At 41.8% G+C, this 23,397-nt stretch overlaps 1 protein-coding gene across 13 annotated transcripts in view; it reads right to left on the bottom strand.

The window, feature by feature from the left end:
- Positions 1-23,397, bottom strand: part of NFIA (nuclear factor I A) — a 253,806-nt gene that overhangs the window by 63,585 nt on the left and 166,824 nt on the right. For all 13 annotated transcript variants that reach the window (XM_074831872.1, XM_074831873.1, XM_074831882.1 and 10 more), the window contains 2 exons: positions 18,472-18,589; positions 15,832-15,959 (listed from right to left, as the gene is read on the bottom strand). In XM_074831872.1, coding sequence (XP_074687973.1) covers positions 15,832-15,959; positions 18,472-18,589 — 246 coding nt within the window. The remainder of the gene's footprint in view (positions 1-15,831; positions 15,960-18,471; positions 18,590-23,397) is intronic.

Below are 23,397 nucleotides of genomic sequence, written 5' to 3' on the forward strand. Positions count from 1 at the left end.
CAATGTCAGGACGTTCTGCTCTGATTATCTGGGGTCTTGCTGTGACTCCCTTTCAGGATGGAGCATGGCTCACCGGCACTTGGTGATTGAAACTTAGCACGCTGCGGTGGTGTAGCTTCATTAATGCTGCTACCAGTAACATAAAAATCCCCTACACCCAGACAAGAACAGTGACTTCTTAAGCATCGTGCTTATTTTACTATCCACTTTTCATGGGAGTTTTTCTGAAGTTTTAATTTTCTAATCAAATTGGTGCCTATGTGTGAAATTTTTACTTCATTTATAAAAAGAACCAGTAAAAGTAGGGGTCTAAAAAAAAGCTTATCCTTACATTTTTGATGGCATCTTGACTTTGCAAGAGTCTAAAGGCAGGAGTGATATATTAGGGAGTCCCTATAACTTTACTTAGAGCAAAAATTAGAAAGTGATCGAAAAGTTTTATAGAGGAGAGCAGAAATATAATTTTAAGCCTCTTAAAATTGCCTGAACTGTGAAATCAAGTAATGAACACTAGAAAAGGATCTGTCAGCTGGAATCAAAGCTTAGACTAGTCAGCATTTTCTTCCTAAACCTTATTATGGCAAAGATTTTTCATCTCTGCACTCTGTTCATCCCAACAAATAAACCGACTTGACCTCCACCTGTTACTCGGTGAAGTCCGCTGTCATCTTTGACTAAACCCTATTCTTTCCCTTCAAAGCCCTCAGCCCACTGAGAAGGTGGGAAGACACAGCTGTGCCCTGATTCAAGTTGATACCAGTTCATAACCAGACAGCATTTCACAGTACAAATTACAAGCAACAGAGGAGGAAAAAAAAAAAAAAAATGTAGTGCCAATGAATTCTGGAAGGGGGCAAAATTTTTCATCAATTTAACAATGAGATTTTCCTAGAAAGAAGTTATTTTTTTGTGTGATATTATGAACTAGCATTTGAGGCAAGAAACATTTTGCTTATGCCATAACAATGAACCTGTGCTAACACCACATAGGAAGAATTGAAGAACATAATGGAAACTATTTGTGTTTCTTTTATATTTCATAAGTTGAATGCATTAACTGTTTCAAAGAGGTTCAGCTCCAAATGCATGTAGGTTTCTAGACTTAGAAACAAGTCACGACTATATAATGTAACATTGCTAAATAAAAGAAATAATATTATGGAACACAGAACAGCAAGATATGTCATGAGGAAAACCATATAGCTATAGCAGTCATATTTTCAAATATATCATCATGACAAAACCATGTAAGAAGCTTTCTAATACAAAGACATATCAGAAAAAGCCATTTCATATAAAGTTGGACTTCTCTGGGTGATTAATGCTACATTCAACAAAGGAGACAGTGTCTGTCTAATTACATTAAATACTTATCTTCTAGGGATTGGCAGGGTGTTTCTGCTCAATGTCACTTTTCATGACAATGTAATGATAGATCCGTTTACTTACCAGTGCCATTAGCAAAAATTGTACTGTTTTCTCAACTGCCCTCATATCACAAAAATATTTGATTAACACACTGTAGCTTATCTAATACTCTAAGCAACATATTCTGCATAGTTTTCTCTCTATTAAAAGAACAAGATTACAGCTTGTAAAATTTTTATTGCACTCACACAAAAATAAATGAATAATGTGTGATATAGTTCAAGTATCTTACTAGTTCACAAAACAGGTTTATTTGATTTAAAATATTAACTTGTACTTAAAATATTAAGATTTTGGGGGAAACAAGCAAAGAAACAAAGTCAGTACTCTGAGGCACTACTTCCCATCCTGTCTCTAGTTATTATTTCCTTTTCATTTCAGCACATCTTTTGAAACTTTTAATACCTTAGGGAAAAAAAAAAAAAAGAAGCTTTCATTCCTTTGCTGAAAAATAGATATGGCCATCTCCCAAGTCTTTAAAATTCACCGCATCGTGAACTGACTCTTCAGAGTCATGCTACTGTGCCAACACACAAAGAACAATAAACCTCTGGAAGAATGTACACAGCAAAGGCAGTTTATATAGTAACAAGATAATTTCATAAACCTATATTGAAGAGAAAGGCTGTGATGTAACATTCTAGCAGTATATATCAGCTACCTGATATTTACTAACAAGGTTAAACTACTATCTGTTTGTCTCAGCACTCTTCATAATTCACTTTTTAATGGATGGACAGGAAAAGTCAGCAGCGTATGGCACAGATCATTTTAGAAATAGGACAAGACAGCTTACGGCAGTATCTATTTCAAAACATGCTCCGTCTTTCCATATGATCACATCAAAAGTCTATACTTAGCAACTACAATACTTCAAATCTACTCATAAATCCTTTGAGGGGTAGATTTCTATTTCTAAGTAAAACAGCAAATTTGAAAAACAAAGATTCCTGAGGAGGAGGTGTCACCGTCAACTGGTACCACGTATAGTGCATCAGTCCTCATCTTCTTGGTATCTTATGCCTGTGCAGGCGAAGGCACATGGGAAGCTTCCTTCAGTGTGGAGTTAGGACATCAACCCCATTTTGTTACAGCTCCTCACACTGCCACGAAATGGCAGCAAGAACATACCAAAATTGACTCATATTAGGCATAACTCGACACAGCAATGCAGAATTAACCAAAACTGTCTTTTAAAATCCCTTGCAAGTGACTCTTGCAGTGAGAGGATGACACCGCAGCCAATTGCCACATATGACTCTCCAAATTAATAATGAATTTAGGATATTCATTCCCTGAGCTGTGAGGGTTCGGGGTGTGTCTGCAATTATCTAGATATAAGTCTGACACACATTATCCTTCTATCAATGTCATTTCCCTTAGTAGCCAACAGATTATCAGCAGCTTTGTGATATTCCAGGTGTCAAAGAAGAATTAAAACCACAACAATTGCACAAACAAAGGGACAAAAGACGGGATACATGTTTCTGAGCCCTGCATATCAATTTAATATGTGCAGCTGACAATGATGCAAATGTCCTCGGGAGAGAGGCAGCAAGATCTGTGCCCAAACATACACACACCACCGTCAGCAAGATGGCAGGGAACAGAAGCAGTAGGATTCCCAGCCCAGGACACATGCCTCAGCAGGCAAAGCAACCCAATGAAACAATCCTCTGGTTGGGGAGAATTTTGGAAGCACCTGATATGGAAAAGGGCCCTAAACAAGCCAGATGGTACTTTTAGCTGGCAGCAGAAAGTAGGAGACAGCCAAAAACATTACAGCATTTCCCCAAGAGGCCAGCAAATCGATTTTTAACCATTTTTTTTTAAAGTGACGCTATGAATATAAAAAATAATGTTTCTATGCATTTTTAAATCGCTAATTTTATGAATAATACACTTAAGAAGGCAACAACTGGAAGAGATGAGAAAGCAATGGATTTTCACTTTCCCAGGGTGATTGTATATTTGACATCAGGTTTCTATTCAGTCACTGCCACTGTTTACTCTGCATTAAGTGCCAGTTTTTGTTCAGGGTTTTCCACTTAACATTAAAGAGAAAAATCCTGCAAAAGTAGAGAATCACAGAATCATAGAATCGTAGAATACCAGGTTGGAAGGGACCCCAAGGATCATCTGGTCCAACCTTTCTTGGCAAAAGCAAGAGAAATAGCACTGTAAAATCATAATAGCGCAATAGTCCACAGGACATGGGAGAAATGTTGTTTGTAAGACATCTTTGCCCTCTTAAAACCTGTTTCCCCCAAATTACTGGGTTTCTAGGTGATCATTTTTTAACAGAGGGCAAACAATTTGTTTAGTACCTACAAGTTCCCATTTGGCTAGGGATTTGCATAAGAAGTACAGCTGTTTGGGGGATCTTTTAATTTTTAAAATCTCCAAATGGCCAGAATTTGCAATTCTGCCTGGATGACAGGACTCTTTTCAGGAATCAATTTGATGTCAGATGTCAAACCTTTACTTCGACAGTCAGAAGCAGCTCCTTGCACAGCATGTTTAGGTTAGGTGTGGCTGAGCAGTATTCACTCAAGGAATGGAAAAGAGATGTAGGTTGTAAGGACTGAAAGGGCAGAGTGAGGCAGAGGAGTCATGAAACAAGTGGGAATGACCGTTGCTTCAAAGATGCACCCCACACCTAGGATTGGCCAAGTTCAGAGGAAGAGTCAGGATGATGCTTTACTTTCATTTGCTGTTATTTCGGTTGACAGTAAAGGCAATCCCTATGACAGGGTTAAATCTGGACTACATCCAAAGTGCTTTCTCCTGTTCGGAGCAAGGTAGTGCATTAGCGTACTGCATCACAGATAATACTCCTGCGTGGGCTGCTGTAATAAAACGGGATGTTACACTAAGTACAAAGAAAGTCCATACATTTGTATTTTTCAAATCTCATTGACTGTAAATCCCCACTTTTAAAACAAAATGTATTTCCCTCCTCTAGTGGAACCTAAGACTTTGCCTCCAGCCCGTGCTGATATAAAATAGTCCCGTTCTTTCCAAGAGTACTGCTCTTGGACATGAAGACTGCAGGTACCATCTCTTTGTTGGTTTCTGGGGGTTCAAAGATCTGCACGAAAATCCCAGCGAGGCAAATGAAGACTATGCACAAAACAGTAAAACAGCCTATAATTTTCTGGCTAATTTTAGCCACAAGATCTCTTATGTTATGCTTTTTGGTGTATATCACACTAAAAATAGTAGCAACCATTGATGTAAGGGAATAGCAGAAAGGATGATCTCACTAGGGCTGTGCAAGAGCGGTGTGAGCAAGCAGAGGTGGAGGATGCTATAGATTACCTGCTCTCCTTTGAGCAAGACAGCAGTGAAATCAGAATAAAGCTGTAGCCAGTATACACACTAGATGAAGACACTGCTGTATTTTAAGTCTCTGTGGAGCTGGAAAATGAAAGAAAATTGAGAGTACTTAAACAGCATCCCTTATTTAGGCTGCAGTGTCCTTAGTCCCTCCAGCAGGGCTTGGCTGTATGGGGTAGCACTGCATTCCTGCTGTAAGCTCTGGGGTTATGGGTCAAGGTTACAGACTACCCACTTTGGGTGAACAACACAGCTGCTATCACAGCACATATACATTCCTGGAGGTATAGAATGGCTCTGCAGCCACTCAGCCAAATTGTTACCTGAGCTAACAGGCTGCCAGACAGATTTCTCTGCTTTCCTATGCTCACTGACTGCTGCGGTCAAAGTGTTGGGGCAGCACTTAACTTGAAAGAAAGTAACCAGGGAATGATTTATTCACTACTTCTGGCAGTAAAAAAAACCCACTACGGAGCATCAAGCAAAGTGATCAGGCAACAGACAAAAGAAGTGGTTCTTCCTTACGCAGCACCAAGTAAAACTGGAACTCACTGCCATGGGATGTTGTGGAGGCCGAAATAAAGATTGAGTTAAAAACATCTGAGCACATCTCTGAGAGAAAAGTCCACTGAAGGCTGTCAAACACAAAGATGCAAACAGAGCCTCTGGCTTATGAGCCCAAGCTGTTTGCTGCCAAAATCTGTGAGGCTGTACTCTGAAAAGCATCACTGGATGCCTGTCCTGATGTTGTATTCTTTCCTTAAGTGTCCACTACCAGCTCTTGTCAGAGACAGCGTACTGGGCTAGGTGAGCCTTCAGTCTAGTTGAGAAGAGCCATTTTTTCTTCTCTGTGGGCAGATCCACAGTTTTTGTAGGCTGGAATGTGCTGTGCCTGGCAGCTGAGAAACAGGAAAATTGCAGTAGATATCCAGCTCAATGAAATGCTCCTCACTTTGTGCAGAACCAGGAGAACGTCTAGAGTCAGTGTGGCAGACACAGTGTGGGAAAGGAAATGAAAAAAAGATGCAATACAGTCTGCTTCCTGTTCCCAGTCCTGCACCATCTTCTCTCTGTCCCCTAACACCTCTTATTGCACATTTTAACTTTGGGTGAAAATGTTTCCTTTAAAATAAAGCCCGTTTTCTCCTCTAAAGCAAAGATCAAAACGTGTGCACGGAGTACAGTAGCTGCACTGTGTGCTACGCAGTGGAGTGATGGTTGTACTGGGAATGTTAATAAACAGTGCCCAGAGCAGAACGTCTGCATAAAAAAGGGTGTATGTTACATCTCTCCCCCTCTCCCCTGTCTCATGCAATATTTACACAGCTGTGCTTTGTAAAATGTGTAGGGGAGTTTTTTATTATTGTTTTTTGGTAATTTATTTACCTAAGATAGCCCAGCATCTGTTTTGTGGTGAGCTTCTTTCACAAAGTTTCACAGTTGCCTTGACTGATGCAAAAGGAGGTCATGGTCCTTACTCAGTGATCCTAAAACCATTTGTTTCAACCACTTAGCCATTCTATTTGGCTAATTTGTGTTCTGTTCTGTGTTTTTGATTTGTCCTCTACTTGGAAATGTGTATCCCTTGGGGAACTCATCTGGCTAGGTGAGTATTTTAGTTATCTGTTTTATAAAATGCAGAAGTGCACAGGAATTTGCAATAATATGCATCATTTACTGGCTCTCAATATGTACTGTGTATTGGCTCTGAAGACTACTAATATTTTCCAGCTGCCTCCAAAAAAAAAAGAGTTCAATGCAGTCTTTGCAGTGGGTCCTTTCCCATGACTGCCTACACAGGTGATGAAGACTTTTCCTGTGTCCTGAAGAATTAATAAGCCTGAACATTTCTGTACCAGCAGCATACCACAGGAGATAAAATATTGCTTCTGCTTCCCAAACACATTAGAAAAAAGCAAGTCTGCTGATCTCAACTGCTAAGACAGCACATGAAAGGAATGCAGTCCATTTCCTAACCAAGATCTAATCTATAGAAGAGTTTATAGATCCAAGTCAACATCCTGAATTGGTCCCAGAAGCAAACAAGAAAACTAGTTCAACTTTTGGAAGACAGGTACAATGCTTTCAATGTGTTTAATCCCATTTTGCAATTAAACAGTCCCATGCCGCGCTATCAGATGATCTTCAAGGATAACTGCATCAGAGGAGACCCATCTGAAGCTCACAAAGATTCATGTTTGACAGACTCCAAATCAGCAAGAAATGCACAGCCATATTCAAACACAGGGTGCTTCTGTCCTTCAGAGCTCACCTCTAAAAGGATGTAGAAAGTGTCTTCTTTTGTCCCAATACTAAGGAAGCTTATGATTTTCTCTTGGTGTCAAGCACAAACCGTATCACTGTCTTTGCTTTATGTGTATATGTTAAACAGAACGGGTGGCAGAATATGGCTCAGCTAGCAACGACGTCTGAAGAATGTTAGGTCCATGGACTACCAACAGAGCACTCCCACCACAGGAATCCCATTGCATTGTTCCAACCTTTGTCAGGGAGTAGTTTTCCATGCACTAAATCCTTCCCATCAATCTGAAAAATGATTCAGATGATGCAAATTGTGTGTGGAGTCAGAAATAGCTCAGGTGATCTTATGGTTCTCACAGCACACAGAAGATCTGCTTTTAACTTTGTCGTTAGTCAGTGAAAATAGTATGTATGGATGATGCTAGCACCAGGCCAGTCGAAAACACAGCTTTAATTTGGTATCTGGAGTGAAACACTTTCTGCATTTTTTAACTGAGAACTCCTACAGCTCCCTATCCATTTTTAAATGATGCATTTCCTGACATCTGGAATTAGATGCAAGAAGCAGAGCCACAACATTGACTGACGGACTTCTCCGGGACCATACTGAAGGGATGTTTTCCTCAGGGGATTACAGCAAAGCTGAGGCATGTGCTCTAACACTTGCATGGGATTATTAATTTTATTAAAAATGGAAAGTACAGTTTAGGCTGAATCTCAGGGCCAAGTCTGTTGTGTTGTCCAGCGTCTGGGAAAAAAGGAGCCTTTGAGGGATGTGAAAACATCTAGGACTTCTCAGTCTGAACTGACTTCTCAATCAGTAGCTCTTTTCCCGCCTCCAACTTCCTTCCATGATTTTGAGACAGTAATGCCAGCAGCATGGCATGTTGTCACAGGTCTCATGCTACTACGCAAATTGCCAAAGAAAAGCTGAGCTATTGATCCAGTGGTAATTTGCTGTCAAAATGACTATGTCTGTTATAGCGAACGAGTAGTGTTAATCATTTGACTTGATGAATGCTACTGCAAAAGACTGACAATGCTCAAAGCACCACTATTGACCTGCTGCATTTTTCCTGGCTCACATTAAGTTCTTGATCTTTGGTGGCCTTGACCAATTAAAGTTTAGTTATCCATTAAGGTGCAGTTCTGGAAAAGTTCTGTTTAAAATAAACAACAACTTATATTGGTGAGTAACTCATCAACTATGCAGCAGTCTGATTCTGATTGCCTGGCAGAGAAACACACACATTTTGTGCAGTATCTGATAAAAGATCTATAATGTGCTAACACAAACCTATCATGTAGCACCTGTGACTAACAGATTGTGATATCAAAGTCTTGATGCCTAAGTGCTCCTGTAAATGCATTAAACTTTTAGCGGCAGGAACTGTAGACTGCCAGTGACAAGGAGCTGATATGGTATTTCAGTAAAAGTTGATAAGTGTTATTGCTCTTAGAAGAAAAGAAAAATCTTATGTTCTTGAAAACCACTGGGCAGCTTGTGTTTTGATGGGATACTGTAATGCAGAGAGCAGGGATAAGGGAACACATGGACTCTATGAAAGCAAAGAGACATTTAAGAAAAGCTCTGTATTCTGCAGTAGCTGGAGTTCCTTGAAGTATGCTCCCATCATACGGTTGGCTTCGGGCATCTACCTGTTCACTTGAAACCAGCTTTTTTGGGGCTGTGTTTAATTCCATGTACCGGTAAAGGAGGCATGAAAGGTAGCACAGGCCCAAGCATGCTCTACTTCTCGGCTGTGGCAGAACAAGGATGTTGGAAGACTCTGTAAGAGTGGGGAGAAATGTGGGAAACTGTATAAAGCCTTGGAGATGAGAAGAAGCACGGGTTGGAATGGGAATAGGGGAATGGAGTGAACAGGAGCAGGAGACCTAGTCACAGTATACAGTCTAACAAAGCTCAGAAAAAGTTGTTCAGAGAAAACAAACAGTGGAAGTTTGCATGAACCTGGGAGGCAACAGGTTCTGTCTGCCATACGACTCATGGCATCCCTTCAGCTTAAGGGCACAAATTAGCCTGATGAAATTTGCTCTGCTGTAAACCAAAGTGTTCTGGCCACCAGAGAAACATGATCTGTTTCTGACCTCCCATTCGGAGAGCCAAACTATGCCGTGGGCTGGAGGTTTGTCTGGTTGTGAAATGTTCCCGCTGTCTTAAGATATTAAGTTCAATGGAGGAAAAAACAGCACTGGTGCCTGCTGATAGATGTGTCAAGGTATGTAATGAAGCTGCTGCACAAGGCAGGTATAATCTTAATGGTTATGTGAGTGTGCTGTCTGACCTTTCTTTACACACTGAGAATTGGAGGGCAAGACAATGTCACATCTGGGAAATACTGAGTAAATATAATTGGCAGGGATCCTGGATGTAGACCTCCTCTGGTCTAAGGAAAAGAGATGTTTCCTTGGTTTTGTCTTTCTTAAATAGGTCTATGAGTATCCAAACAGTTCAGCTTAAGGAAATTAATAAAGATCACAAAATTCCTGTGTCTAGTTACAATCCCGTGAAAACTGCCCACTACAGCAAGTCACTGAGAAATAGTGCCAGGGAATTATTTGATATTGAATACTCCAGGTCTGAAGTTGAATGTTTTCCCAGTAAAAAGGGATTATTTCTCTATTCCTTATTTTGTATAATACATGGTTCTCATGTTTTTCATCATATTTTCTACAGACAGTCCCTTGAATCATCGGCAGCAATGTAGCACAATCATTGGAAACTTCTCTGAGCTCTGAGTTAGTGTGTGGCATCAAGTCTTTTGATGAGCCCATAGACCTTTTGCCTGAGGACAGATCAGATGCACTCTGCATCACTGATGCTGGGACATACTAGACTTATTTTATCTTCTAGGTAGTTCCAGGCAACAACTGTGTTTAGGGCATAAAAAATGCATAAAAAACACAAACTAGGATCTCCCTTATACCATTTTCTCTGGCATTTCCAAGATATAATTCCAAACAGACTTTGAAAACAAACTCTTGTGGTCATCTGATCTATGCCTGAATGAAGCTTTCTGATGTGTAAGGCATAAATAAAAGTTTCTTAGTAAATATAGAGAAGAAGTTTTCTTGCGTGCTGAGAATCTGCTAAGAAGAAAGCCCATGCCAGATTTAAGAAAAGGGTTACTGAAACAAGAGTTTGGAGCGGTTGCATGTGTGTGGTTGTTCCATAACCAGCAATGGGGAGAAACACGTTACCGTTAAGTTAGGGGTCACTGTCACTGACCAGGGAAATACTCCAAAATAGGATCTCACCTCCTCAGCTGCATAGAAATTACTCAGAAATTATTTTCAGACAGTCCCATAGATGGTGACATGAGAACAAGCAGCACTAGCCTGAGCAGTGTAGTGAGCAATCATGAGGCTGACTTTAATAGCATCTTTACTACCGAAAACGTGTCCAGCACTCTAACAGGGAGCTCTCTAGCTTACTGCAGGTTCATATAATATTATCAACTTCATGAGCCCCTGGAACTGTAAATATGTCTTTCAGTCACGCAGTGCAAGTGGTATTACTAATTCCTTAAGATTTTTGCCCTGAAAGTCTCATTTGGTTCCTGGGGTTTTCAAGGTGAAGACACACAAGAGCCTAGCACAGCATGACCAGCAGCAGAACAGCCGGGGTGGAGCTAGGGCAAGGGAAGGTGGATGACCACGGTATGAAAAGCCCCATCAGTCTTTCGGTGGAAGAGGGACCACAGAGCTCTACCCATTTTGCAGATGGGTGCAGCGCTGTAAGTTCGTCCGGACCACAATCGAAGCAGAGCTAATTGTCCCTTCAGATATCTCAGGAAGCGCAAGGAGTACAAACATGTACCTTTCCTGGGATTACTGTCCTCTAGGGACCAAACTAACTTGTAGAAATAGAAGTACCAGGAAGATCTAAGTAAAGAAACTAATAAGATGCTCTAAATCTGCATCTTAAACATTTTTTTCCATGCCACACTGTAGAAATACAATAGAAATAGAATTGGCAAATACCATCCACATGCTACACTACAAAATGACTGACAGAGCACAATGTGAATATTACTCCTGGACTGAATCAAGAGAATGCATTAAAAAAAATGCATAAGTGGAATACTGATATGCATTAACTCAATCTTCTCTTATTATGGAATTAAAAAACTTATACCTGTAATTATGGCTTACCCCCATTACAAGCAGAGCTGCCACAGAACTGAACACGGGCCAGCTTTGTACATGAGTTCAAAGCCAGTGTGATGTTGCCTTATTTTCTTACTAACATCATCTTTATCCTCTCTTGCCCTTCTTCTCAGTTAACAAGAGTTATGTACTGAAAGTGCTGAGATAAAGTAATGGTAAGGAGGATACCGCAAAAGGTATTTGAAAAGCAGAAGTAATTTACTACATGTCTGCTTTGTTTTACTTCCTAAGCCTTCCTGTTGTGAAAGGAAATTCATCTTTTCTGGCAGACTCCAGCCTTTTTAGGCCTGAGAGCTCCCCGGGAGCTTTCGAGTGCAGGTAAATGGATGCGAGACTCAAGGAGTACAAGGAACATGGAATTAATGTTGGTTTTTGCTTTGGCTGTCACATCTGACGTATAAGGAGGGTGCTATATCCTTGCTTGCAAGAAGTATCTAGATGTAAAAAACACAAGGCTGAGTCCTCCGCTCATTACTATGGGTCTGAAATGCCAGGAATGGAAAGGTCATGTTGCTGGTGGGTGAAGGATGTAGGATCTACACCCAGCAAAGTCTCCACGTGAGACAGATGTCAGGGTGCTCCGACCCCAGGGCCCCAGGATGTAAAAGCGCAGAGGAAGGACTGGGGATGGACAATAGGTGCAGCCTGTATTCTGCACGCAGCAGAGACCCCAAGAGTAGGCACAGGGGAAGCATCCACTGCCTAATCTAAATAGCACACAGAGTGGTTTTGTCCTCTTCTGTTCTCCTGCCAGTTTGCACATATGTTCTGAGTATACAGCCTGCCCTCCAAAGACCACTTACAGGGGCAATCACAGGGAAGCAAAGCAGGAAGAAAGTATCCAAAAAGGGAATTTGTTCAAGAGAAAAAAATGGAGACAGATGTAGAGTGACTAGTCACGGCTGGCGGTAAATAACCCTCTGCCTGGAGTGCTCTCTTTCTCTAAGAGGAGTTCACATATTCCATTTCATATTTCCTTTCTAGGAAGTCAAATCTTTGTTTTCCTGGCATTTGTTCTTTTTTTTTTTTTTTTTTTTCCCCCTATATACTTTTTCCCTTTTGTACAGTCTAAAATTGTCTTCTCATTTTCCCTTTCTCTTCTATGTTGTGCTCCCTTTCAAGTGTGACATTTCTCCAGTCTCCCTCTCACGCAGATCTAATTTGCCTGCACTGTCCCAGGCAACACCTTTCTCTACAATCTTTTCCTAGTCTCTGTGCCACGAGCACTTCCCTCTGTCTCTACATGTGCATAAGCATACGGGTGCTTCACACCTGCTCCTGCGTTTGAGTCCCCACTTTTTCTCATGTGCACACCTTAGAATTAAGCAAATGCAACACACACAGACAGAATATTCATCCTCTTGCTCCCATAAACCTGTCAAGGCATATAGGCCAAGAAGCTATCTCTGCATAAATCTAAATCTCCTGTGAGGAAGCAATCTACTCAAAGGCAATAAAGCCAAAGGATATATTATTATCTTTGGTGTGGATCCTACTGGGCTGGGAGGTTGGCTTCTGGCTCCTCTCTGAACTTTCCTTCCCAGCCAGAACAGCCATCCCACAGACAAGTCTAAGCTTCCTTTCCTTGGTCTGATTTCCTCCTCCCGTTGTTTGGCTGGTAACCCAAAGGACAGGGTTTAATTATGGAGTTTGGAAACCTGGCTTACGCTGCTCTGCCAGCACAGGATAAAACTTCAGCCTGCCTTCTGAACCAGCATCATTCTGCACCGTTGATACCTGCATTATCCCACGCAGCATAAAATGAACCACATGGAAAAAATGCCAAGTCAAACAAAAAGATGGTTTTAGTCTTTAAACTTCTACTGTGAATTTCACTGAGAAAAAAACAAAAACACTGAGGCTCAGAGATTACTGTATGTTAAAGCTGTGCCATCATTTTGATTGTAGATTAAATAAACGGCAAGGCCTTTTTCTGGAGAGGAGAGACATCGGAAAGGATGGATCTGAAACAGGTCCAGGCTCCAAAGCTCCCCTCTCAGAGAGGAACACTGCAGTAAGCCACCAGGTAACAGGGGATGTTAACATCATTTGTACGGCTTTCAGATGACCAATATATTTTCTAGGCAGATGCCCCATTGAAGACCCATAAAACGTTTTACACTTCTGGAGATAAAGCACCCATGTCAAATACAAAGGGCCAGATGTTAATACCAGACCCCCGTGCGATTCTGAGGTAAGGCAGGGCACTGTGCACAGACCACAGCAGGATGTGTCCTTCAGGGGGGAGCACCTTGTGCCAGTGACATGCCACTGTTGCCCTGGCATGGAAGGACACTTCAGTACTGTTTTGTCCTTCACCACTGATGAGCTGGGGCTCTTTAGGTAATCTCTCTGCCAGCCGTGCTCTTGCAGTGACCCTGTTCTACAGAGAAGCTGAAGCAATGAATTCAGAGGACAGGCTGCTGGAAAGCCACGGCAGAAGTATTGGGGTGGGGCTGCGTGGATATAGCATAAAGATGGTTCGAAAGTGCATCCCACACCAGGCAAGATAAAGCCCTTTTTCTTCATAGCTGTGACAGTGATAGATAGCTTGGTGGATCTGAGCTATATCTGGTTGGTACCTGGCTTGAGTCCCTGATGTTGCAAGGTGATTTTCTGCCATTTTACAGGCAAGACTAAGCAGAATCTGGGATTTTTCTGTAGTAAGTGAGGAAGGTCACGAGGAAGGAAGAACCTTCTCTTCTCTGACTTGTTCTTGCCCTTCTAAGCACCTCAGGAAGTCTGACATGGGCAGCTGCGCTTCTTCATGATGGGCACCCAGTGGTGCCAGGAGTGGTGGAGGTGTAATGCTCTAGGTACTTCTCTTGTCCAGCTCAGCAGCTCAGTGCCACCTTCTAGTCAGGACTTGGATGAGACAGAGGTAGTGACCACATGTGGGCAAAACCACCAGAAGTGACAGCAAAATTAATAGCCAACCTCTGGCTATTGCACGAATGGAGAACATTTGTCATTAACAAAGAGTACCCCAAACTTTGGGGGGAGTTAACCCCCAGTCTGACAATGATGTAGAAGCAGTGACCCAGTCAGCTTTTAGCCATCTGTGTCTGCAGAGGAGGTTGTGATCTCTCCCTTTCAATGGGCGCTGAGCTTTTGTTCGTGTTTTTGCTGCTCCATGAGCAGGCTAGTTTAGTACAAGGTGAAGCTCTGCCTTACATCATCTGGAGCCTGGAGCTGATGGAGAAAACAGCCCCTAGTGTCTACTGAGCAGGACACCTCACTGAAAACACCAGAGCCCTGGGGATGGCGGCGGCAAGGCAGTCACGGGGAGCCTGGCACTTGTCTGCCTGCAGGTCTACCCTCTCCTCCTGCCAAAGTGCCACATCTGCAGTCAATAAGGGCCCACAAGCTGGCTCCTCCTCATTAGAGGAGAGAGGGCAGCTGGCAGGGGATCCTCCAAGGGCTCCCAGGCGCGGGAATCAGTCCCCTCCCAGTCTGGAATAGCCCAAATTTGGTGACTTTCTGGGCATGCTGTAAAGGACAGCTGTTTGACAGGGTCTCCAGAGAAAGCTGTGGGTATGTTTCCTACATGATGAAGGATATAGGTGGCTGGCCAAGTGCCCACAGAACTGATTTTAATGCTGTTCAGGTTGAATTTACTTTTCTGTGCTCTATAGTTCATTATACACAGTGCCCTGGACAAGCATGTGTTGTTTCAAAACAAAACAAAAACATACTATTTTAAATCCAAATAAACAAGAAAGAAAAAAAGTACATATTGCGAAAGATCCTTTGGGCTGTTTAGAGGGCCTTCTCAAACGCTGGGAGGCTGAAGAAGAAAGCACTGCTTGCCTTCATCTAACAAATAAGACTTCTGTTATTTTTATTGGCAATAAATACTTGATTATTTAGCTGTAAGCAAAATTGAGGCACTAACTTCACCTATGCATGTAGCACTGACCCAGAAAAATATTTGCAATAGTATTAAGCACCCAGATGATCTCAGGATAAGTGATCAATGGACAGTTAAGTATGTAACATAACATAACCCAAAAGATGATCAACAAGAAAGATCACACAAAAAAATTAACTGAGAAGAGGCAGAAGAGCTGCTTCCTAAACCTTATGAAGTGTAACGTCCAGTGATATCTATGCTGATATGAAGCCTCCAATCACACTTCTTAGTATTACAGATTAATAAAACAAGTCCTTCTGTAAATCTCTTGAAAGTTATTACTAAGTGAGCGTAAGTGTTGCATAATGCTCAAGAAGTCCTTCTACCTTATGTACATTTAGGAATATTTATTTAAACAGTATACCTGTAGGGCACAGCCCAGACAGGTACTGCTTTTTGCGAAGTGATTGTCACCACTAACCCAGAATTGAATCTGGACACTTTGACAGAAAAAGACCACCTATATTTTGCTGCATTATTTAAATACTTCAGATATTTGGCCAAAATACAGAAATGACACACTACAGAAACATTCACAGCTGCAGGAGCAATAAAACCTTTTCATTAGACTGACCTTTTCTCAGAAGTTACAAGATGTTTAGAATTGATCACCTTTCTATACAGCATTCAGTGTATTCTGATAACAAAACAGAGCAACTGGAGATCACGTTCTCGGGCTCCTGAAAGCCGTGGCTTACCTGGCTCCACTTCATGCCATCCACTTGACTGGCTGCCACTTCCTGGAGAGCGCCCTTGGCTTGTATAAAACGGCTCCTCACCAGGACTGTCCATCTCATCCTCCACAGACTTGAGACGTTTTGTAGAGCTGAGAAAGTAAAAACACATAATAAATACCGTATGTATGGAAAGGAACAAAGGCACTTCTGTTGGGACATCTCTTGCTAGCCCTGCTTGAGACTAACTTGGTTATGGAAACTATGACAGATTTAGGGCCTTGAGAAGGGGAAGGTATGACTCCTGCACAGCCATCCTGCCTGCCCAACCTCTCGGCATCCATTTTTTGTTTCTCATTTGCTTCCTTGACAATGACTAAGCTTCAGTGAGATACAAAACAGCCTCTCACAGAGTCCAGGCTGAACACCTAAACACCCATTAGTTTAACTAGAAGATAGTTCAACATTTAGGCTTTCACAGACCAAAAAGTAGGACATTTTTCAAAGCACACAGAGATAAATAAAAAGGCAAGAATTTAATTTGTATTGCGTGATTTTTGCAATTTGAATGAATATGGTAATGACACACAAGACTTATTTCAACTGCCAGATTTTTTCCACAGCTTATACTGAAAGACAAATTGTTTATCAGTTCAAATTTGTATTTTCAATCTTTTGACCGTAGCCATTAAATTAACCCAGACTTCAGTCCTATAAGAAGAAGTGTAGACAAGTGAATGATGGAAGAATCCATCCTTGGTTCAAATGTTCAAGTTCTTCTACAATTATAAGCATTTTACTCTGAAACTCTACGCCACTAAGCATAAAAAGCCCCCAACTATCTCTGGCCAGTATCGGTACTAGAGGCTTCCCTTGTGATATATCACACCTCCCTCAGCAAAGGCTCAAGAGACAGAAGAGCCCTTTCAGTGGTCTCTGGTGGCCTCTGACTCAGACTCCAGTATTTTTGCAGGGAGAGGATCCCAAAGCCAAAGACACTTAGCTTGGCTCTATTTTCTGTAATGAGTTGTACAGATTGCGTGGGGACGTTACCGAGAATTTCTCTTCTAAGTACTTTTCCAAGGCTGGGTCAGCTCACTTTTTTCACCAAATCTGTATTCTATTAAGACTTAAGGCATTCAAGAACAGGGTCCTCTGTATAGAGGGAACTTATTTAACAGACATAAAATATTCCACTGCAATTTCTATTGGTTTAAAACTTGCAGCCTCTCCGCAGCTCCCCACCCAAAGCCCTGCACAGGTAGGAGCTGGCGGGTATGCAAAATCAGTTTGTGAGAAACAGGAAGAATAAGTCTTGTGGTATGCATGGAATGCAGGTTTGGCCATTCCTTAATTTAGAGAATTGTTATGTGTCAATAGGGGAAATTGTGTGCATACAATATAATTACCGCCTGATAATTTTGCTGAGTCTGTGTATTTAAGGAATATTTTTTTTTTCTGACTGGGAACAGCCTAATGAGAGGAAAACAAACATATTACCAAGTTATTAACTACCCATGCTGTTTATAATTAGCTCCTTATCAGTGGTAGCTATTTGCTGAAGAATAGAAGAGCAACAACTGAGCTCTTAAGTAACATTAATAACCTCACTTTTTTGCTTCTGGAGTCACAAGTAAATTCTACCTGAGAATGGTGCTAATGATGAACACTGTAGGGTGTGCAGTTTACAAGCAAAAAAGAAAGAGCACAAAGTTTTTAATTGATGTGTAATGGGAACCGTAGTCACCAAGCTTCATAATGTGTGCACTAAATGCAACATGTAGAATGTTCTTTCAATGACTACAAACTTAAGAAGTTATTGCTAAGAATCTCTCTTTAAAGATTTTTTTAAAATAAAACCAGCTATATTCAAACTATAGAGCCTTTCTACATGTGTACTTGCTTTCTGCAAAGCTGGTGGCACTGCAGACTGAGATAAAAATGTAAAAGAACCCTGGGCTGAAGTTAAGACTTTCTTGTCATGTCTTTGAAAGAAGTGATCTATTTTGGCTGTGGGGGAAAAAAAATCAATCTGGTTCCTTAAGAGTGTTCAAGACTACTAGAGTGACTAGGCTTGTTTATAAATCTAATCTTATGGATGGTTACAGTGAAAGGTGAAAAATAAAAAATATCCTTGTTAGACGGTCGGCATCTAAGCCAAAATCAAAATCAGACCATGTAGTCATCTACATTAGTTTTCCAAAGGCTGTGTCACAAATTTCTAAATACTGGATGAAAACCAGAATGCATTATAGGCCAAGGTCCTAAAATGATGTTAGTCTCACAGGTTTTTTTATGATAAAGAATGCATGTAAGTCTATCTTAAGACTTTCCTGCTAGGACAAAGTGGCACATCTCAATATGCTCCAAATTCTCTTCTGCCACAAGTGAAACTCCAACAATTCCAGTGGAACTTCTCCTGATACACCGAGATACAAGCCAGAAGTTATATAAGTCAATGCAGAAGTTTTTCTTTGAAGCTTGTAGGTATAAAAAGAACTTTAACAGCAATCCAGTTGAACATTCAGCTCTGAATCTGAAACAGCTCCACATCTTGAGGCCCCCAAACAGCTTGTCGGAGAATTTAATGGTTAGTTTCCCAGATGAGTAACGATGCTGGCCTGGGTTTCCAAGTAACCTGGTAGTAGGCAGAGATTAAATTACCTGGTAGAGGATGTGCTAGGTAAAGACCTCCTCATTGCTCCTGGGCTCATGCTGTAGTATGAAGAACTTTCCAAATCTGAGAGGGAGAAATTAGGGCCTGTTCCTGCAGCTATCGGTGCTGGGGAAACAAAAGAGATTGCAGTCAGTAAGTCATGTGAATAAGGCATGAATTGCACTTCAAAATCACTTTCTTCTTCCTCCTGAGTGTGTTTAGTTTCACGATGAGAACAGGTGGGACGTGGAAATTAGGAAATGCTAATGGTAACTGGCATTGCAATCAAGAAGATGTAAATTTTATCAAGAATACAATGCTCCATGACATAAAATCTTTCTTACATTCCTCCAAAGGTATTCTCTTTTTTTTTTTTTTAAAAAAACCCAACAATTATGGCAAGACTTTCTTTAAGCACTGCTTTTCTATTAATATCATTCTAACATTTAATGAAACTTGTTGCTTTTGCTTTTAGGACAACATTGTATCTATTGGCATAGTTACAAATACACCCTGTAGTGTGCTTGGCATAATCTATAAGCAGTGTAGGCAGGGAAATACACACCTCAGGACCTTTGGTATATACGTGATGTACATCCACAAGCACAGAGGTTACAAATGCTCCTTGGAGAAAGCACAAAAGCAGATGAGAAACCTGAGTTCTTCTCTGCCTGCAAACATCTGAGTTTTTCTTTGGCCTCCCCTCCAGCTAAATCAGAGCTAGAGACATATGACTCTCAAAAACTTTTTATCCAGCAGTTAGCTTCCACCGTTCACCTCTCATTACCTTATCTAGCACCTATGTTTTATTGCAAGGGATATGAATACCTTTAATTTCCCTGTCTTAGAGCCTTGGTTTTATATTAAAACATTATGAATTCCTACACACCCTGAAGTTTGCAGGCACAAGCCTATGAACTCCATGTGCTGTATTCTTCTTGGAATGGAGCAGTTTAATGTTAAAGTCAACAGATAATGCATTTCACAAAAAAAAAAAAAAAAAGCCACTATACAGCAAATGGTACCATATCCACTGTCGCTGTTCCAGTGCTATTTACAGGACAATACAATTTTGGGAGCTGACAATTACTGATCATGATTTTCTCTCACATTTCAGAGACATCTGAAAAAGGACGTACTGCACAATAAAATGCACAAGCTTGGCCTGGAACGTATTGTCTGAGAGCCCTGATTCACAGCAACAAAGGCGAAGCAGTCTCAATGCCACACAGGGATGCTGAGCCAAGTTTAATCTTTGGTCTGAGAATCTGGCCCATTTTCAAACGTGAAAAAATCTTTCACTCCGATGGGGCAGGAGTGAGGAAATGAAGACAGGATAGCTCCTATCACCCAGCTAACATGTCTGGGCTGAAACGCAGGCTTCTGGGAGTGCTGCCATTGACTGTAATGGGGCCAGTATTTCACCCCAAGTCTTAAGGAGCTCACAATGTCAGATTTGACAGAGGAATAATGTAGCTTTGCAGCTGTCTCATCATCCCCACAAGACAATTAGTTGTTGTTTGGCAAGGATCTTTTAAGAACGTCATTGAGACAGAAAAGGAACAGCCTGGATAGCCATGGACTTTTAAAAGCATGGGACGGAAAATACACAACGCCATTAAAACTTGAGAAAATCTGGAATGATCATTAAAAGGAATGAAGTTGGGAAGTAATTTATGACAAGAACACTCAAATCCTTTGTTATCTTCTCCTAACTATCATATGCTTCCTGCACACTGGGTATATGAGAGGGTGTGTTAACAAAAAGAAAGAAAAATTAAGCGTAGTAAAATTAACTCATTTTATCAATTTGTGCTTTCTGTAACAGTTTCCTGACAGCAGCTACAAGAGGCTGTAAAACTGATGAATTTGCATGGAAAAAGAAACCGGTGTAAGTAATTTGTGTAAAAGGTAACACGGACATGGACTGCTATAATTCAGACACCCTGCAGATAGCAGACTGCTGCAGTGTGAGCAGTTATGGGTTAGAAAAATGACCACACTGCAGTCAGTCTGACTTGAATGGAAATCAATCATAAAGGTACTCTCTGCAGCATCTACTCCACAGTTTTCAGCAACTTCCTTGCCAAACAGATTTGTGCTCTGTAAACCCTTTGCTGATCAATTCCTCTGCACCCTCTACCTACCAAAGCCTAACTTACAGGTTAAGCATACTATTTTCCAAACAGGAACGTAAAAAGGCAAGCACTAAATTAAAGCACCATTTCTTTCTGAGGCACGATGAATTTCCTCGGCATTGCAAGATTGATGAAACAGTTTTATTCCAAACAGAGAGGGAAGAAAAACTGGTATCTGGATAACGCTTCTCTCCTTTCTCTCCTCCCCCTGCACCCATTTATCGCTCTCTCCCCAAATCTTGGACATTTCTGTTCCAACACTTGAACTAGCCCTATAGGAAAATGAAATGTATCTCCAGAGCAGGGGTGGGGTAGGAACAACATATTGCTAATGCTGTGTAAACTCAGCACAAAGTAGAGCTAATCACAGAGTAATTTCCGCCCGGGTAGCAAACGTGAAGGATGCTTTGTTTGTCACAGGCCAAACCACCCTGCCACGCTCAAGAGCCTGTTTGCGGCCTGAGGGTTGAAGAACAAAACCCACCTCTAATATACACCAACAGATGTAAGCAGCAGAGGTTAAAGTGCCTGGCTGGCCTATAGCAGCAAGTACCTCAAAAACCCCTTGGAGGTCCTTACACAGAGGCCACAACCAGCTCAAGGTCTCTGGCCCTAGAAGTGCTGTGGCAAACATCGCACAGGGCTAAGCTGTTCTGAAATCCCTTCTCACCAAATATTCGGTGCCTGTCTTTCAGCAAAGGGTATTTGTACCTTTGATCACAGTTACCCCATTTACTATCATAAAACACAGCAACGTGTCAACATGTAGAGCCCACCCTGAGACTGTCAGGAAGAAGTTAATGTTTTTCATCCGCATGCGGAAGGACACTTCCTCTTCCCGGCTGGAATTTGGTTGAAGTTGTGTGTGCTTTCTGTCTCTGCTTCAGCCACACCTCGCACCTCCTGTGCTGGGCTTTGGCTGCGGGGAGCTCGCTGCCTGGCATCTGCCTCCTCTAGTCACCCTCGAGTTTTGCAGTGCAACATGCCAGAAGAGTGGGCACGGCGCTGCCAGTCCAGCCAGGAGGCATCCGAGCCTGCTCCAAATGGCTTTTCACACCTCGCGCAGGCCCAGGAAGCTGACGGGAAGGGAACACTTGCATTTATTTGCAGGACTCCCCGCAAAGGCTGCAAGGTATCAAAGTGGTGCAAACTGTGGCAGAACTCTGTATAAATTAAACCTCTTCATTGTAGCATCTGACAACCCACCATGCAACCTCCCTCCACCCTTGTTCCTATGCTCGGGAACACGCTGTGGTCCCATACGAAGCAGCAGCATGGTTGGGAAGCTCCACTCCAGCACAGTTGGCTGTTACACGCTGCAGCCTGCAGAAACTTCAGGCAACGACATTAAAAACAGGCCATTTCCCCCTCTAAGAAATGCTCTGCAGCAAAGTGACCTTCTGATAGCTCAGGAACATCTCCCAAACAGGAAAGGATGTCAGAAATGGCAGTTGCAAGTCAAAACAATAGTCTCCACCTACGTGCCAGCATCAAGATGTCATCCGAGCCAGGGCTCCAACCTGGCGGAGGGCGAGGAGGAAGGACCCCTCTTCCCCTAACAACCAGCCCACTGATGTGCACAGACTTTCTAAGCAAACAGACTGATGCTGGCCTCAGCTCCCATTCAGCTGTGGGAATCACAAAAAAAATCCCTGTGCAGATGGGACACGTTTCACTCTCTCCAAGAGGCAGGAGGAGTTAGTTTGCCCCAGAGGAGGAGGAGGAGGAAGGTGGGCGACTCTGCCTCAGCACCAGCACTGTGCTGCTCCAGGGGACACAGGGCAGCGTCGCCCCTGCTGCCAGCCTGCTCTCCACTGACAGCTTGTTAGCTCAGATCTTCACCCGAAATGTCAAGAAAAATAACAGAGAAATTAACAAAAAGCCCTCTGACTTAACCCAATTGGAATATTTATTTTGAAAAATTTATTGAATTACAGAACAGGAAACCCACTAAACAAAACCAGCCAGGCTGGCATTTGTCTTCCTTGGAATACGGCACTCTCTTTTAGTCATGTTAATATTTAATTTCTCTTTTTTCCATTTTTATGTATTTATTTTCACAAAGGGGCTGGGATGTGACTAAGATCATTACATGTGTAACACTGCAGCAAAGTGATAATGTGTTTAAGGTTAAATGGGAGAAACATGACATTTGACTAATAAACTTTTTCCTGTGTTGTGACTCCATAAACAAAGGGAAACACACTGCGCTGCTGCTGCCGAGAGGAAAGGGGAGCTGGGTGGTGGGTTTTTTTTTTTCGCAAGGCCTTTGTTTCCTACAGGCTATATCGTTAGATTCAAAGAGGTTTTGCCGAATACAACAGATATGAAATGTGTGATGTTCATTTTAAAATTACAAGTACAGCCTGCTATTGACCATCTAATTATGCTGAGTTCCATTTATAAACATAGCTAACCACTAAGTTTATAGAGACTTTTTGTGCTGCTTTAATAGGATATTGATCGAGAGCAAGGTTTGAGTGGACTGCCATTGAATTGTGTAATGGCATACAAAAGGCAAGGTCACGGCAACTGTTCACTCTATGCCTGCAGTCTATTTTTTATTATAATCTTTTTTTCTTCCTCACATACCCAAGCCCACACAGTGTGTTTTGGATAGCAGTGCTTTGCTAAGGAATATAGAGTATCTTTTTAAATGTTAATTTTCATGCTGCTGACTTTAACTACCTTCACTACTGTAATGCTTAGTATAGCAGAAAACATACAGGCTGCTGTTTAGAGAGAACTGTATTATTATACCCCGGCTTCCACACACGTGCTCTGCGTGGAGGAGAG

The sequence above is a fragment of the Strix aluco genome, chromosome 8, assembly GCF_031877795.1.
Source record: "Strix aluco isolate bStrAlu1 chromosome 8, bStrAlu1.hap1, whole genome shotgun sequence".
NCBI lineage: Eukaryota > Metazoa > Chordata > Aves > Strigiformes > Strigidae > Strix > Strix aluco.